Raw genomic sequence first — 14,085 nt, forward strand, 5'->3', positions numbered from 1 at the left:
GGTTTTCTTTACAGATAAAAAGTTCCTTTGAAACACAAACTGAAAACACCGATTCCAACCTTAGGCCCCTTTCACATGGGCGGTCCGATCGGATCCGCCTGTCAGTTTTTCAGACGGACCCGATCAGATGCCTAATGCAAGTCTGTGAGCAGCCGTGTGTGAATGGATGGTGTCTGTTTACACCCGGTTACCCCCGACTGACCAGGTCCGAAAAAAACAAAGGGATCAGAGATCCGTTTCACCGGATTGTTACCGATCAGGGTAATCTGATCTAAATGGACATGTCCTTTTACATCCAATTCCCCATAGACAGACATGGGGTCGGTAATTGCAGTTTTTTTTTTTTTACTCCATCGCAAAATGAAGGGGAAAAAAGCTGTACGGACACGAATGTCACAGCGGTCCGATCTCTACTGCTGTGATCAGGAGAGGATCCGTGTCCCTACTTGGGGCAGTTCCCCCCCTTTTTCCATGTGGTCACTAGGACAGGACGTGAGGAAGTAATTTGTTCTATGGGGACAGAGCAAAAATATAACTTTGTAAAAATATAATGGTTTCACCACCTCCTATTCTGAATTAATAAGAAAAGGTAAACAAACTCTTTTACCAGTTTGTCAAAAACATCCTATTGTAAGTTATGTTGCGAGTCTGATTCCCCATGTGCCCTATTCCATTTAGAAATTGCATGTCACAGTAGGATTTGCCTTTAAAGCTTAAACTGCTGAGTGTGCTTGTTGGTGCAGCGGTTTAAGATTAAAATAAAATTTTGCTGAAGCATGTAGCAATTGGATACGCCAGCCAAAGAACTAATGGGGATATTGTCAAATAGGGACAAGCTGCATAATAATAGCTATCCTTACAAAGCAAGTTGCTGCCCAGTCTTGAGGGTCTTAAAGGAGATCAAATGCATGACCCATATTGCCTGGGGAGCTTTCACTGGGCTGATGTTTATTAGGATCAGCATTGGAGAGTACATTTGCTACAAGACCTCCAGAAAAAAAATAATCAAAACATTTTTTTTTTCATTTAGAGAGGGGAAGGGTAGGAACCTGGTTACCAGGCCCTGTTCACACGACGTCCGTTTTGTGTGCTGACCTGATCCGTACGCTCCTGCACTAACAATGCATCCCAATGTATCTCTATGTGTTTTATGGGCTACAGTTCTCACGTGCGCAGTCCGTTCAGGTTACGACAGAAAAATACTGCATGTCACATTTTGAAACGGTCCGGAAACGCAAAACGCATCAAGAATGCATTGCACTGCAGCTAACATAATCATAGCCCCACTCCAGCAAAAAAAAAATTAAAAACATTTTTTTTTTACTGGAACGCATCAAAATCGCGGCAAAACACATAGCACCGCATCTGCTGATCCGGACCTGAAACTCATGTGAACAGGCCCTAGGATAGGAGTGGATATCGCCATAACAGGACTACAGAATGTTAGGGCCTGTTCACACTTAAATGTGTTAGGCTTTGCATAGATAAGACAAACTGCCTGCTTTACAATGGGGTCAGTTCACACAAACGCATTGCGGTGGAGTGCACTAGAAGGGGGCGGGGGGAAAAAGAAAAAAAGGACTTTCTCAACTCAGTGTGTTGCACAATGCAGTACAACATAACATGCTGGGGTAAATAAAACACATCTGCTGATGTGATCGAGCCCTTTTAAAAAGGGCTCGATATTCAGCATAGCTTACTGCCATGGAAGAGCTAATGGAGGAATACTGCCCCCCCCCCCCCCAAAAAAAAATTACTATCCTACCTCAAACCCAAAACCAGCCAAATGTTTTTAGGTTTTGGAGGGTGGGGAAAGAGCCTGTAAAATTGTTACTGTCAGTCTCCCCACTGCAGATATTTCCCCTCACCTCTTGTCACGTCATCTGCGATGAGGAGACATTTCCCTCTTTCCAAATGTTAACCCTTTACTAAGTTAAGGGAGGGGTTAAATTGAATAGGACATCAGCATATCACTATCATTTCTATTACTTTTTATTACACAAATTATGCATGTAAAAACAAACCGCAAAATACAAAGCGGGGAAATGATCAATACTGGAGCAGACAAAATCTAGAGCAGTTGCCCATGGCAACCAATCAGCCTCTCACTTCAGTTTGTTCAGTTAAGATTTGAAAATGAAAGCGAGAAGCCGATTGGTTGCCGTGCACAGCTGCTCCAGATTTTGTCTGTTCCCCTTTTGATCAATTCCCCCCAATATGATCACTTTATTTTTAACAATTATTTACCTGAAGGGTGTACTGGTCAACTATTTGGAAAAGGAAATGAGGCTTGTTATCGAAAGATGCTGGCCGATGAAGCAGCTTCCCGCTTCCATAAGCAATCCAGCCAGCCTCCAACTCTTCATTTCGACAATAGACAAAACCTCTGAAGAGAAACGGGCAGAGTTAGCATTATCCATGACAAATGACAGAATATGCATGTTATAGACATAAAATGGAGGACCAATTGTTCTTGAAACACAAGTGTAAATTTTTAAGCCTAGCAGCAGAAAGAATAAGTCTAGTAGCAAGAAAGACAAAAAACTCTCAGAATATCACTTTTGCAAAAATCTGATTAGATTACATGAGTTAGTACATAGTGTGGTATTAGGGCTGTAATCTACAAGTTATCTAGGGATTATATTATTTGGTAGTGTACAGGCGTGGCAATGTGCTTTACAGAATGAACCAGACTGAAGCTGAACATGCTACTTTTAAGGCCTGGTTCACACCTTGGCGTTTTACAGCGCGTTCCTACGTGCTGTAAAGCAAAACAAATGACAAACGCACTCAACAATTTGTTACCAGTTATACAGTAAGGTGCACACGAAATGGGCTTTGGACAGTAAAACAGTAGAAAGGTATCATGGCACACTCACAAGCCAGCATGTAAAACAACTTGTCTCACCACTGAGGTTAATAACAGAGGTTTGGATACACGTCTTCTGCAGAAAATGTGAAAGCCGCACAGCCGCAAAGCCCATTTCGTGTGCACCTTACTGTATAGCTGGTGACAAATTGTTGAGTGCGTTTGTAATTTGTTTTGCTTGACCGATTTGGTGCAGTGATGCATGGGGGTTCTCAGCTGCCATTGGGATGTGCGGGATCCCTTGTGTGTTCCTGTGCCTTTAAGGAGGCTGGGCGTCCTCCTGACAAACCTGCACCCAATTTGAAATCTTCTGCCCCCATGTGCTCCAAGATGGAGACTCTAATAGTTTAGAGTTAGGACCGCACTATAAGAGGTGCCTTGGCGCGGCTTTCACATTTTCTGCAGAAGACGTGTATCCAAACCTCTGATATTAACCTTAGTGGTGAGACAAGTTGTTTTACATGCTGGCTTGTGAGTGTGCCATGATTCCTTTCTACTGTCCTACGTGCTGTAAAACGCTCAACATGTGAAAACCAATAATTGCTTATGGGCATGGTTCCCACCTGGGCGTTATACAGCGTGAAAGGAACGCGCTGTAAAGCGCCCTACGTCCAAAGAAGTACAGGAGCTTCTTTGGGGCGTATTTGCCACGCGTATTCATTAGCATACAGCCGGATAGCCCTCGGAAACGCGCGTTTGTCGCGGTAAAAACGCGCATATTCCGTATGCCCAGGTGTGAACCCAGCCTAAGTCCTCTTCAGTAACCATACACGATTTCAAATTTATGGAAAATGTACTCTTTATTCAACTTCTGCATTATTATACAACAGCACCAGCATAATATTCTAGTGATGTCAGATTCAAGCCCGTTGACTTCTATGGGAAAGGTGAGAATTCATTTTGCAGCAGAATGCCTGCATGGTGATGCAGCTGTGCTTGCAAGAATGATGACTAATGTATTTGAAAGGACCTTGCAGCAGAAAGAGACCATCGATGCTCTTTAAACAGTCCACAGTCATTCTGAGCAAGGCTTCCCTTTCAAGAATGACATTCCCTATACTCAGTGAATGTAACTTAATTTTTTATTTTTTTTACAATGCTGCTTGAAATTATTGGAATGGATGCAAGATATTAGAAAAATAATATTTTGGAGTAATATGTAATTTATATGTGACGGTAAGCCATGCAAAACACAAAGACGCTGTATAGCTCAAAGCCCACTGCATAAAACAGCCTATAACCAAGTAAAGTTTCAACACCATAAAATATGCTTTTTCTGAGGATGTCTTTCACCTGTCTGGATAGAAAAAATAAAACACTTTTTTTTGTGTGTAACCTACTTTTCCCCCCTTTATTTTATACACCGCTACAAAAAACAAAAAAATCACCAATAAATTTAATGTCATAAAATTGTATCAAAGTGCCAGACAAAATTTTTTTTTTAGGTTTTCAATATAGAAAGAGTCAGAACGTCTGCCAAATTTAGATTTCTGTCTGTCATCACTAGAGAAATTTCCTTTCAGCAGGGCAAGAAATGAGCAAGTGTGGGTGTCACAGTAAACAGCCATGGTTCCTGTCAGCCTGTCATTGATTTGTACAGGATTCCTGGCCCTGGCTGATCTCAAGGACCTATGATCTGGGCCGCAGCTTTACGTGAATTATTTGAGGTGTATGCCCGTAATTGGCAGTGTAAATGCGGCCTTAGATGCATATTTTAGGAGCAATAGGGCCATTTCTATAAGTTGCATACAGTACAGTACATATGTATTTTCAAGGCTCTTCGAGGCTGCAAATAGTTCTGTTTTGCAGATATCTGTTTAATATTAAAACAAAACAAAACGAGACTCACCGTAAAGTGCCATGAAGTCCTGATCCCAGCTTGCTTAACGCTCTTCCCACAGAGTTAGTTGTATATAAGTAAAGCCCATCTGATGCCAAGCAGCGACCCAAATCTGCATCTAATAAAAAAACAAATGTGTAAGGTGAGACAGAGGTGAAATCTTTATTTACAATCTGCAAAAAAAGCTTGATGTTGTGGTGGCACATAGACGCAGGGGTGTATCTACCACAAGGCAAACTAGGCATTTGCCTAGGGCGGCACTTTCCAGGGGGGAGGCAAAAAAATGCTGCTTCAAACCAATGAGACGAAGAGGGCCGGACTTACCTTTGGGCATACTGGGAACTTGCGGCACAGAATCAGGCAGCGGCAGCTGCCTAATGAGGCAACCTTGGCGGCTGCAAGGCCCTAAAAGCTGTTGCCTAATTAGAGAGCTGCGGAGGGGAGGGAAGTCCAGCTGGCTTTGTACAGGAGGTAGAGAGGAAGCAGCAAGTGGATCGGGGCCGGCCATGGCATGTGATCTGATGGTGGGATGTCCCAGAAGCAGGCTCGGGGACTGCAATGTATCCTGTTGGTACTGATGGCACTTCAGACTGCAGGTAAGAGGAGCAGCACATGTACTGTATCGGGGAAAGGGACTCTGCACAGTCCTCCTGAGACCCAGCACAGCACACCATAGACCCCACACAGCCCACCATAAACCCTGCACAGCTCTCTTGAGACCCCGTACAGCCTACCAGAGACCATACACAGCTCTCCGGAGACCCCGTGTGCGCTGTATCCAGTGACTGACAGGTTGCGCAAAATGTCCTAAACAGGATGGGGTGGGCCAAATTTAGGCTGAGGGGGTGCCCGAGTTTAGTCTTGCCTAGGGCAGCACAAAACCAAAATACACCACTGCATAGACGAGCACATAGGCAGAGCAACTATACAATTGTTGCAATTGTTCAAGCACCCCTGGCAGTGCTAAGGTTTTTTCCCAAACCCGGTTACTTTTCCTGAACAGCTTGATCTGTATGTAAACAAGGGCGCTTTTCCCCATAGTTCTCCTTAGGGTAACAGGAGGGCACAAACAAGCGTCCTCCCGTCACCCAAAGCTCAGTATACCGCGAGCTACGGCTCGCGGTATACTGAGACGCCGCAGCTGAAGCGGATCCGTCCAGCTGCGTGAGTGACAGCTGGCATTGCCTATTTAGAGGCAGAGCCAGCTGTACCCGCCCCCTCCCGTTCCGCCAGTCAGCGCTGGAGGTTGGAGCGGGGAGGGGGGAATCCAGCCCCTCCCCTGTCACGGCAGAGAGCCGTGACAGGATCGAGAAGTGAGCGAACGCCGGTATGTGTTCCCTCACTTCCCGATCTACTGAGCCGACCTGTGACAGTTTCATTGTCAGAGGTCGGCTAGAACTATGAGGATGAGTGAAAAGCACTCACCTCATAGTTCTCCTTTAAGCATCTAAATATACACAGATCAGAAGAAAAAAAAAGAAACAAATGTATGAAATACTAGATGTATATTTATGTTGCCTTTTATCCCATGCATCTGTGTGCAGCAGAAGCTGAGATCCAAAGGGTGACAGCATGCCACTGATGCAACCCCCCTCCCAACACTACCACCACCCCATTACTGACCACACTCTGCAAAGGAGACCGCCTGCCTCTTGAGCTCATTGTCTCTGCACTTTCCAGACACAAAACAATTCTCCCTTCCCAGTTCTAGTGCCTGAACCAATTCCTGTGATGGTGTGCCCCCTGCACCTACATTCCTGTGACTGTGCTTATGTTGGAAAAGCTCAGGGTCAGTGAGATGAGAGATGCCCATCAAGAGTTCATCTCCTTTGCAGAGTGTGGTCAGGAATGAAGAGGAGTCAGTTGTCAAAGTCTGTATCTCAGTGTCTACATCACATAGAAGAATGGGATACAAAGCAACATAGACTGTGGGAGTGTGGTGACTGAGCTTTGATATATAATACATGTTGTTGACTTCTTTAATAAACTTTGTGGTTTCCTTTTGCCTGGTGACATATACAATCCTAAGGGCTGTAATGGACATGTCAACTTATTTGGTAGAAAAGAACAGCATTTTAAATGTGTCCCATTGCTGCTGCTTCTTTCTTCTGTGTGTCTTTTTATCCAAGTAGTTCCATGAATAGATATTTAAAGTGTATATCCAGGCGGGGGGGGGACACATTTCTCCACATTTTTGTCTCTGTACAAATACCTGTTAGATCAGCCAGAAATCCAGTGAACTCCTGTTTAAGCCCTGCCACGTTCTCACCAGCTGACCTACACAACACCTCTACATTTCCATAATACATGGTGAAGGTGCTCTATACTCCGAGGGGAGAACTGGGGAGGGCAAATAATAGTGCTTAGGATTTCAGAGCAGCAGAGGGACTGTGTGGTTAGCTTAGCCTTTCTAAAGCAGGATGCCTTCCGGCCTTCTCTAAGTTTTCGGACGGGGTCACACCTTTCCATGGCACAGGCGAGTGGGCTGACATCACCATGGAAATGAATGGTGTTCCATGTACTTGAAGCTTTATTAAAAAGATAAAATACAGGGAAATCTGCATTATTGCAGAAATGTACTAAATCTGTTTTTTTTGTTTTATGCCTACACTTTAAAAGTCCCTACGACAGATAGCATAATGAGGAGCTGCCTTCAACAATTCAACACCCAAATAAGACTAAATATCATACCGATATGCAAAAACCCCATTCACTAATAAGTGAAGCATATCAAATAAGATAAAACAGAAGCTTGTACTACATATTTATTGGCAGCGTCCTGCTGCTTTTCTCAATGTTTGATGCTTTACCTTTGTTTTCATTATTTGCACCACTGGTCCCATCAGGAGCTGGAAGCATATCCTCGAAACCCCAGGATACAATGTGCTTGCTTCCCAGTAAACAAGAGGGAGATCCTGGCCCTCCTTCCAGCAGCAGCAACCTAACAGTAAAGGAAAGAATAACTAGTGTATTCGTTCAAATATAACTTAGCAGACAAGAAAAAGGTGCTGCCTAGGTGTCACAATGTCAAACATAGAAGACTGAACGAGATTCCTTCCTTATACATTCATACTCAATTCACCAAGCTTTACATGTGTCATTTGCATTAACAATCATCATTCTTAGCCATCTGCTTTTGCAGTTCTCATCGCCATCATTGCTGAAAATAGTCATTATGGCAAATGATCGTTATAACCAGAGTCTACCCTGTACAATGGTTGTGTTATCAACATGGAGGATATGGTCATTAACAGCTGTGTTAGATGTATCAAGCAGTGAAATACACAAGAGTTGTGTGAAAGGGACCAGTGTTCTCTAACGGCTGGCACCGCCTGGAAGGATTCAGGAAGTTTAAACTGGCAGCGCCTAATGCAAGATTAGAAAGTTTTATTTATGAACAGTGATTAGCGCACACAACCACTAGACCTTGCAGGATACCAAACCCTCCATTTTACAACATCAAAAGGTTCTCCCTAAAGTATATGCAAGGGCAAAAGCTTTATAATTTTTTGGACAGAATGTGTAAGGGTTAGAGCCCCTGTCAAGTTTGTACTGTGGTCTGTGTACCCGCTGGCAAGATTCACTCCAGGTTACCATAGTCACGGGACAGAAAGTGAGGGGAAATCCAGAATTTTACAGTTGCCACCAATGCAAGAATCAACCAGTGGGGAAAAATGTTCAGTGGACAACTGTCCAAGACAAGAATTACCCTTTCTTTGGTGAGATTTCTAATTGTCTGTTGTGTCTCCAAGACAGGAAGTGAAGGGAAATCTCCCCAGTGGACGCAGATGCCAAAAAATTAACCTAAGCCCCCTTTCACATGGGATGATCAGGAGAGGGTTGGTATACAGCTCCTCTCTGATCAACGTAGTACGGAGCGGATGTCACGACTGACATCACTGTCCATACAGTTTTGCCATCCACCTTGCGATGGGGGGGGGGGAAACTGCATTTACCGGACCCCATGCCAGTCTATGGGGAATCTTGATGTAAACGGACATATGTCCATTTACATCAGATTCCCCCCGATCTGTCACAATCCAGTCTATCGGAAAACGGAACACTGCTCTGTTTGTGGAGGCGGGGTCAACTGGGTGTAAACGTACGCTTGTCCATTTACACACGGCCGTCCATAGACTTGCATTGAGCATCCGATCGGGTCCAGCTGAAAAACTGACAGGCGGACCTGTTCGGACCAGTCGTGTGAAAAGGGGCCTAATAGAGCTTTTAACCCTTTAGTGGGAAAAAAAAAGCTTTGGTTATATAAAACACACACTCTCCACATCAATCTAAAATCATGATTTAAAAAAAAAAAAACAACAATACAAATATTGATATAAAGCTTAAAAGTAGACTTACGCCTTATATATAAAATATTTGAGCAAGATCATTAAAAGTGATCCCAAATACTTATCTTTCAGCCTGAATCCAAAAAAGAATTCCCCTTTAGCAGCAGGTGATGTGAGCAATGTCAATGCACTGGTCTTGCCCAATGGGGAGGGTGAAAAGACAGGAAAAAGTATCAATGGACATGGCGGCATCACCGCACTTGTATTGCACTGAGAACTACGAGTGGCTGACGGGACTTGTAGTCTCTCCTTTGAATGGATCTATTTAATGGATGACGCTGCTCTGTGGGCAGAGCCACTCGCAGCAAATATAAAAATAAATAAATATGACAGCAGCCTGCGGGTAGAAAAATACAGCCATTCAGCTGGGGAATGGAAGGAAGTGGGAGAGCCGGAAAAGGTCTGGGGGTTGAGGATGTGACCATTTTACACCCTAAATATGGGTGTAACATGAAACATGGTCAGAAAAGAAAAAAAAAACAAAAAGGAGAAGAGCAGGATGGAAAATGTTTCTCGATCAAACGAAATTCTAATAGTGAATGTGGTTTTTGTTTAGAAAACTCCATTCAATCCAAAATCCAAGGTAAAATCAAACACTAGACATCCGTCAAGCATCTAAATGGCATTATCGTGTGGTAATGAAAGATCCTGCGTACGAACGTTCTGAAATCTATTAGTGTATGGGCAGCTTTAAACTTTAAGAAACAGGAGGTGCTGAAGCATGCAAAAGTGAATGGGAACAACCTAAACCCCTAGGTAAGAGGAAATGAGTTCAGTACTACGGCAGGGAGATCTAACAGAGTATCCAAGATATAGATACCAGGACTGACCAAGCCTACCGGACATCACCTAGAACTAAGATGTCTTCTGGCTGGACCATTACTTTCATTACAGTTCAGAGCTTATAGAGATCTATAGCTATTTACTACATCAATTGAATGGAGCTGGTGTACAAATTCATCTCCTTACCATCTTGTCTTGCATTGCATTGTGATTGTAATCTCTTCCTTATATTGTAAAGCGCTGCGCAAACTGTTGGCGCTATATAAATCCTGTATAATAATAATAATAATAATAATCTGGAATTCAGGAGCCAGTTTGTCCAATGAAGGAGGAAGCAGGATTTTTTTTTTTTTAGGAGGCAGGTCCATTGGCAACAACTAGGGAAGCCTCAAAAGCATATAATGTTTAAGGAGCATGGGCTATCTGGCTCCTGGGATTTGGCCATCCCTGACTTAGGCTAACAGTTAAATATTTCTTCTGATCACCACCCCCTCCTCCATGCAGAATTCATGTTGCAGCAGATGGCTGAGGCCCAGTGGGCAGGCAGGCAATGAAAGCCTGAGCTTCTGTCAGCCTGGCAGACCCACCTCTCAATAACAGCGGGAGGACCATTGCTACTGTACTTGATTGCATTTCCTAAACAGGCACAAAATAGCACCTAAGTGAATATATGGCCAGGCTAGGGACACTGAAGTATTTATACATCTACATAATCTAAAGCATTTATAAAACTAAGAAGTCACGGTGCATTGCACACCCAATCTAATCAATTTGAGTGAATTACAATATTTAAACACACTACTAAATACCTTTTTTCCCCCTATAATATTAGGCCCCGTTCACATTGAGCGATTTATCGCGCGGTAATTCCCGCGATATCGCGGCTATTTACCACGCGATATCGCTCTTCAATGCATCTCAATGGGGCAAAGGGTCCTGCTGTCGCGGGTCGTGTGTCGCTACAGCAGGACCCTTTTTGGAGCGGATTTTGCCGCGATTCTCGCTTGCTCAATGCAAGCATTTGCGCGTTATCGCGCGATTTGCGAATCGCGCAATGTGAACGGGGCCTTAGGCAGTAATGGGACAGCTTCAGCTCCTCTGAGGTGAAAGCCACAGCTGGTGACGTTACTATAGGGTCCAGAATTTCACATCCCAGACACCATTGCGGAATTTGCCTGCAAGCGTTCATGCTCCGTGTCCCACACTCCAGCCTAATGTCAGCATCCTGTAGTTCCAAGTCAGCAACATGAAGGGCAGGGTGACAATTCTACTACAGCACTAGGAGCCTGTGCTTAGCATTTATCCCATCACAGAAGTGCACAGGCACAGCAGAAGCTGGGATCAAGTATTTTCTAAAACTTTACCAACATCTATATACAAAATAAGCCATATATAGTAGCAGTAAATATGTTTTTTTTTTAATCCTCACGGACCTTTGTAGCTGTAGGTACTTTGGAGTAAATCATCCTCAAAGTCCACAGTAGAAGATCTGAAGTTATTTCCTAGTCCAGGTCAGTTTCTTAGCAGCTTTAGCAGGGGGACTTGCAGCCTCCCAACCTTCTAATGTAAAAAGTGTGCAGGTACTTTATATTTAATCAAAAGGCTGGAAGGCAGCAAAGTCACTGCTGGGAGAAGAAGCAGGGAAAAAGAGAAATGGTAGAACCCGACTTAAAATACAATTCTTCTTCCCGAGAATTGTAAAGGTTAAAACACTAATGTTTGCAGCTGTAAGCTGCTAGGGAGATTTCCCATCTCTTCCTGACTTGAACGGGCAACAGTACATAAGGGGAAATCACTCCACAAAGTGAAGGGAATCCCCCCCTTGGTCTCCACTGGCAGATTTAACCTCACCTGTTATATTTCAAATCTCTCTCGGTTACAAAGGGAATCAGGACATGGAGAGACCAACCTAAGCAACACCCATATGCTAGAAGGAGCCTCCACGACTGAAAGAATAGAAAACCAGTAAATGAAAAGGGATGGACCAGAGACAGTAAGGCTGGGAAGGAAAGGGCTAGAGGTGGGCTCTGACGTGCTACAGCTTGTAATGCACACTGGGAAGAGCTCACAGTGTGCAGTAAAATCAGAGTATGTCATTTCAGGACAGTAGAGGAGCCTGTATAACTGTGCAAGACTGGTGGGAAGGCTGGAGTTCAGCTTTATTATGATCTCCTGAAAATACTATGAATCTGCCTTTATACTGAAAGTGAGAATTTCATAGGATTCTAAAAAGGTAATATCACGGTGTTCTTGACCTAGAATACATAATTTGTATCCATAGGTGTATTCATAGGTATGTAGGTGCTTTCATTGTCTACTAGTGTTTGAAGGTGAGCCAACATGCCATGGCATTTGGATTTCTAAAGGCTGAACCTGACGATAAAAGGAAAACATATTCAATAGGGAAACCCGACCATTGGAGAACCCTGGAGATCAAAGAAAGTCAGCAAGTGATTGAACCTGCTGGCATCCACCCAAAAATTTAATGTATCAGCTCTGAATTGCCTTTAATCAGTACTCCCGCTCTATTGATTATGTGACAATGTTTTAAAAAAATTAATTGGAAAAATTCAGTATCAAAAGCATCACCCTGCCTTTTACTCATAGTCTGACATAAGATCCAAGCCAATGACCAGTAACAGCAATGCAGTAGAAGTTTACAATAGAGGAAAACGCAGAAAACAGCGGCTTTGCATAAAGCTGAAATCTTTCACAGGCATAAAAAAAACAACAACTTTCTATTCACGTGAAAAGAGCAGAGGCTGAAACTGCTGATCTTTCTAAAAATGCTAGTTACCTGGATGTCTCTGGTTCTAGTACTCGGATGTAGCCAAAATGCCTGATCCGTGCCAAAGACTCAAAGTATTGAAGGCTATCATGATACTGGCAGAGTTCCTGCCAGGATTTCCAGAACCTCTCTGGGAATCCCTACCAGGATTTCAAGATTACCTGCCAGTACCTCCAATGGTAATCACAAGCTCCCCGCCAGTACTTCTAATGGTATTCACAGAATCTGGCCAGTATTTTCAATAGTAGTCTTAGAATCGGTGCCAAAACTTCCAGAACACCCTGAAACATTGCTGGGTCTGTCCTCTGATGCAGAGGGGTACTTAAGAATCTGGAAGTATCTGGTGCTATGCCTTTAAACCAGCTATCCTGTTTGAGTGAGAAACTAAAATACTGAAGGCTGTTCCTGCTTTGCTGACCCAGACTCTCTTACCATTCTCTGCTTGCTGCTTGCCTTGACCCGACTATGCTTTTGGTTGCTCAGGGTCAGCAACTCGGGAGTGTTTTGTTTACTGTTTACTAGCTGCCTACCCCGAGTGCCTGACCTTTCTCTGATTATCGCCTGCCTTGACCCCTGCATGGACCTGACTCAATACGAAGCATTGACCGCTGACAGTGCCTGCAGCTGTTTGCATGTGAGATGTGGGTCAAGGCAAGCAGCAAGCAGAGAATGGTAAGTGGGTCTGGGTCAGCAAAGCAGAAACAGGCTTCAGTATAATAGTGTCTCCTGTTTTTAGTCTACTGCTTACTGGTTGCTTACCCTGACCATTCTCTGATTATCACCTGCCTTGACCCCTGCATAGACCTGACTACACTCCTGTTTCCCTGAATTCCTCAAAGCTACAAATAGATATAAATCCACTCTGCATGCCCCAAATGCTTTTGCTTCTTTAAAAAGTTTGCTTTGTCATATCCTGTACAGAGCTGTGGGAGAGACCCAGCAGGCATCACCCACTACAGTCTGCCTGCAGAAAACAACAGGAGCGGGCGAATACAAGACCTGTCATCCCGCAAAAGAAGAGAAAGCAGCAGTGACTGGTCTGCATTACAGGAAGCTCCTGCACAGAGGGAAAGTTTTACACTGGATTACTGCACATATCTGGAAGAAATACACAAAGTACACCAAGATTCAAGTAGGAATACACGTGGCTCTTGTATTTAGACAATATGTGTTTATCCCTTAGTTAAGGGTTAAATCAATGCAAATCAGATTTTGTTCCATGCCACAACATCTAAACATGTATGACTTTTGAGGCAGCAGCATGAATCACACTGAAAACAAGTGGTTGCACTTACCTATATAGTACATCTGCCACAGGCAAAGATCCTAAGTCTGTCTGTTTCTGCAGCAAATGTACAGTGTGAATGAAAGTTTTTAATGATCCCCTAAAACATAAACAAAGACATTTGTCATTAAAGACACAGGACAATGAAACAATACAGATACAAGAAAACTG

At 43.6% G+C, this 14,085-nt stretch overlaps 1 protein-coding gene across 1 annotated transcript in view; it reads right to left on the reverse strand.

Moving 5' to 3' along the window:
• Nucleotides 1-14,085, reverse strand: part of HECTD4 (HECT domain E3 ubiquitin protein ligase 4) — a 130,755-nt gene that overhangs the window by 93,385 nt on the left and 23,285 nt on the right. The window contains exons 3-6 of the mRNA XM_018569713.1: nt 13,925-14,014; nt 7,520-7,650; nt 4,719-4,827; nt 2,248-2,386 (exon numbers count right to left, since the gene is read on the reverse strand). Coding sequence (XP_018425215.1) covers nt 2,248-2,386; nt 4,719-4,827; nt 7,520-7,650; nt 13,925-14,014 — 469 coding nt within the window. The remainder of the gene's footprint in view (nt 1-2,247; nt 2,387-4,718; nt 4,828-7,519; nt 7,651-13,924; nt 14,015-14,085) is intronic.

Source organism: Nanorana parkeri, unplaced genomic scaffold (genome assembly GCF_000935625.1).
Source record: "Nanorana parkeri isolate BGI_ZX_2015 unplaced genomic scaffold, ASM93562v1 scaffold1381, whole genome shotgun sequence".
NCBI lineage: Eukaryota > Metazoa > Chordata > Amphibia > Anura > Dicroglossidae > Nanorana > Nanorana parkeri.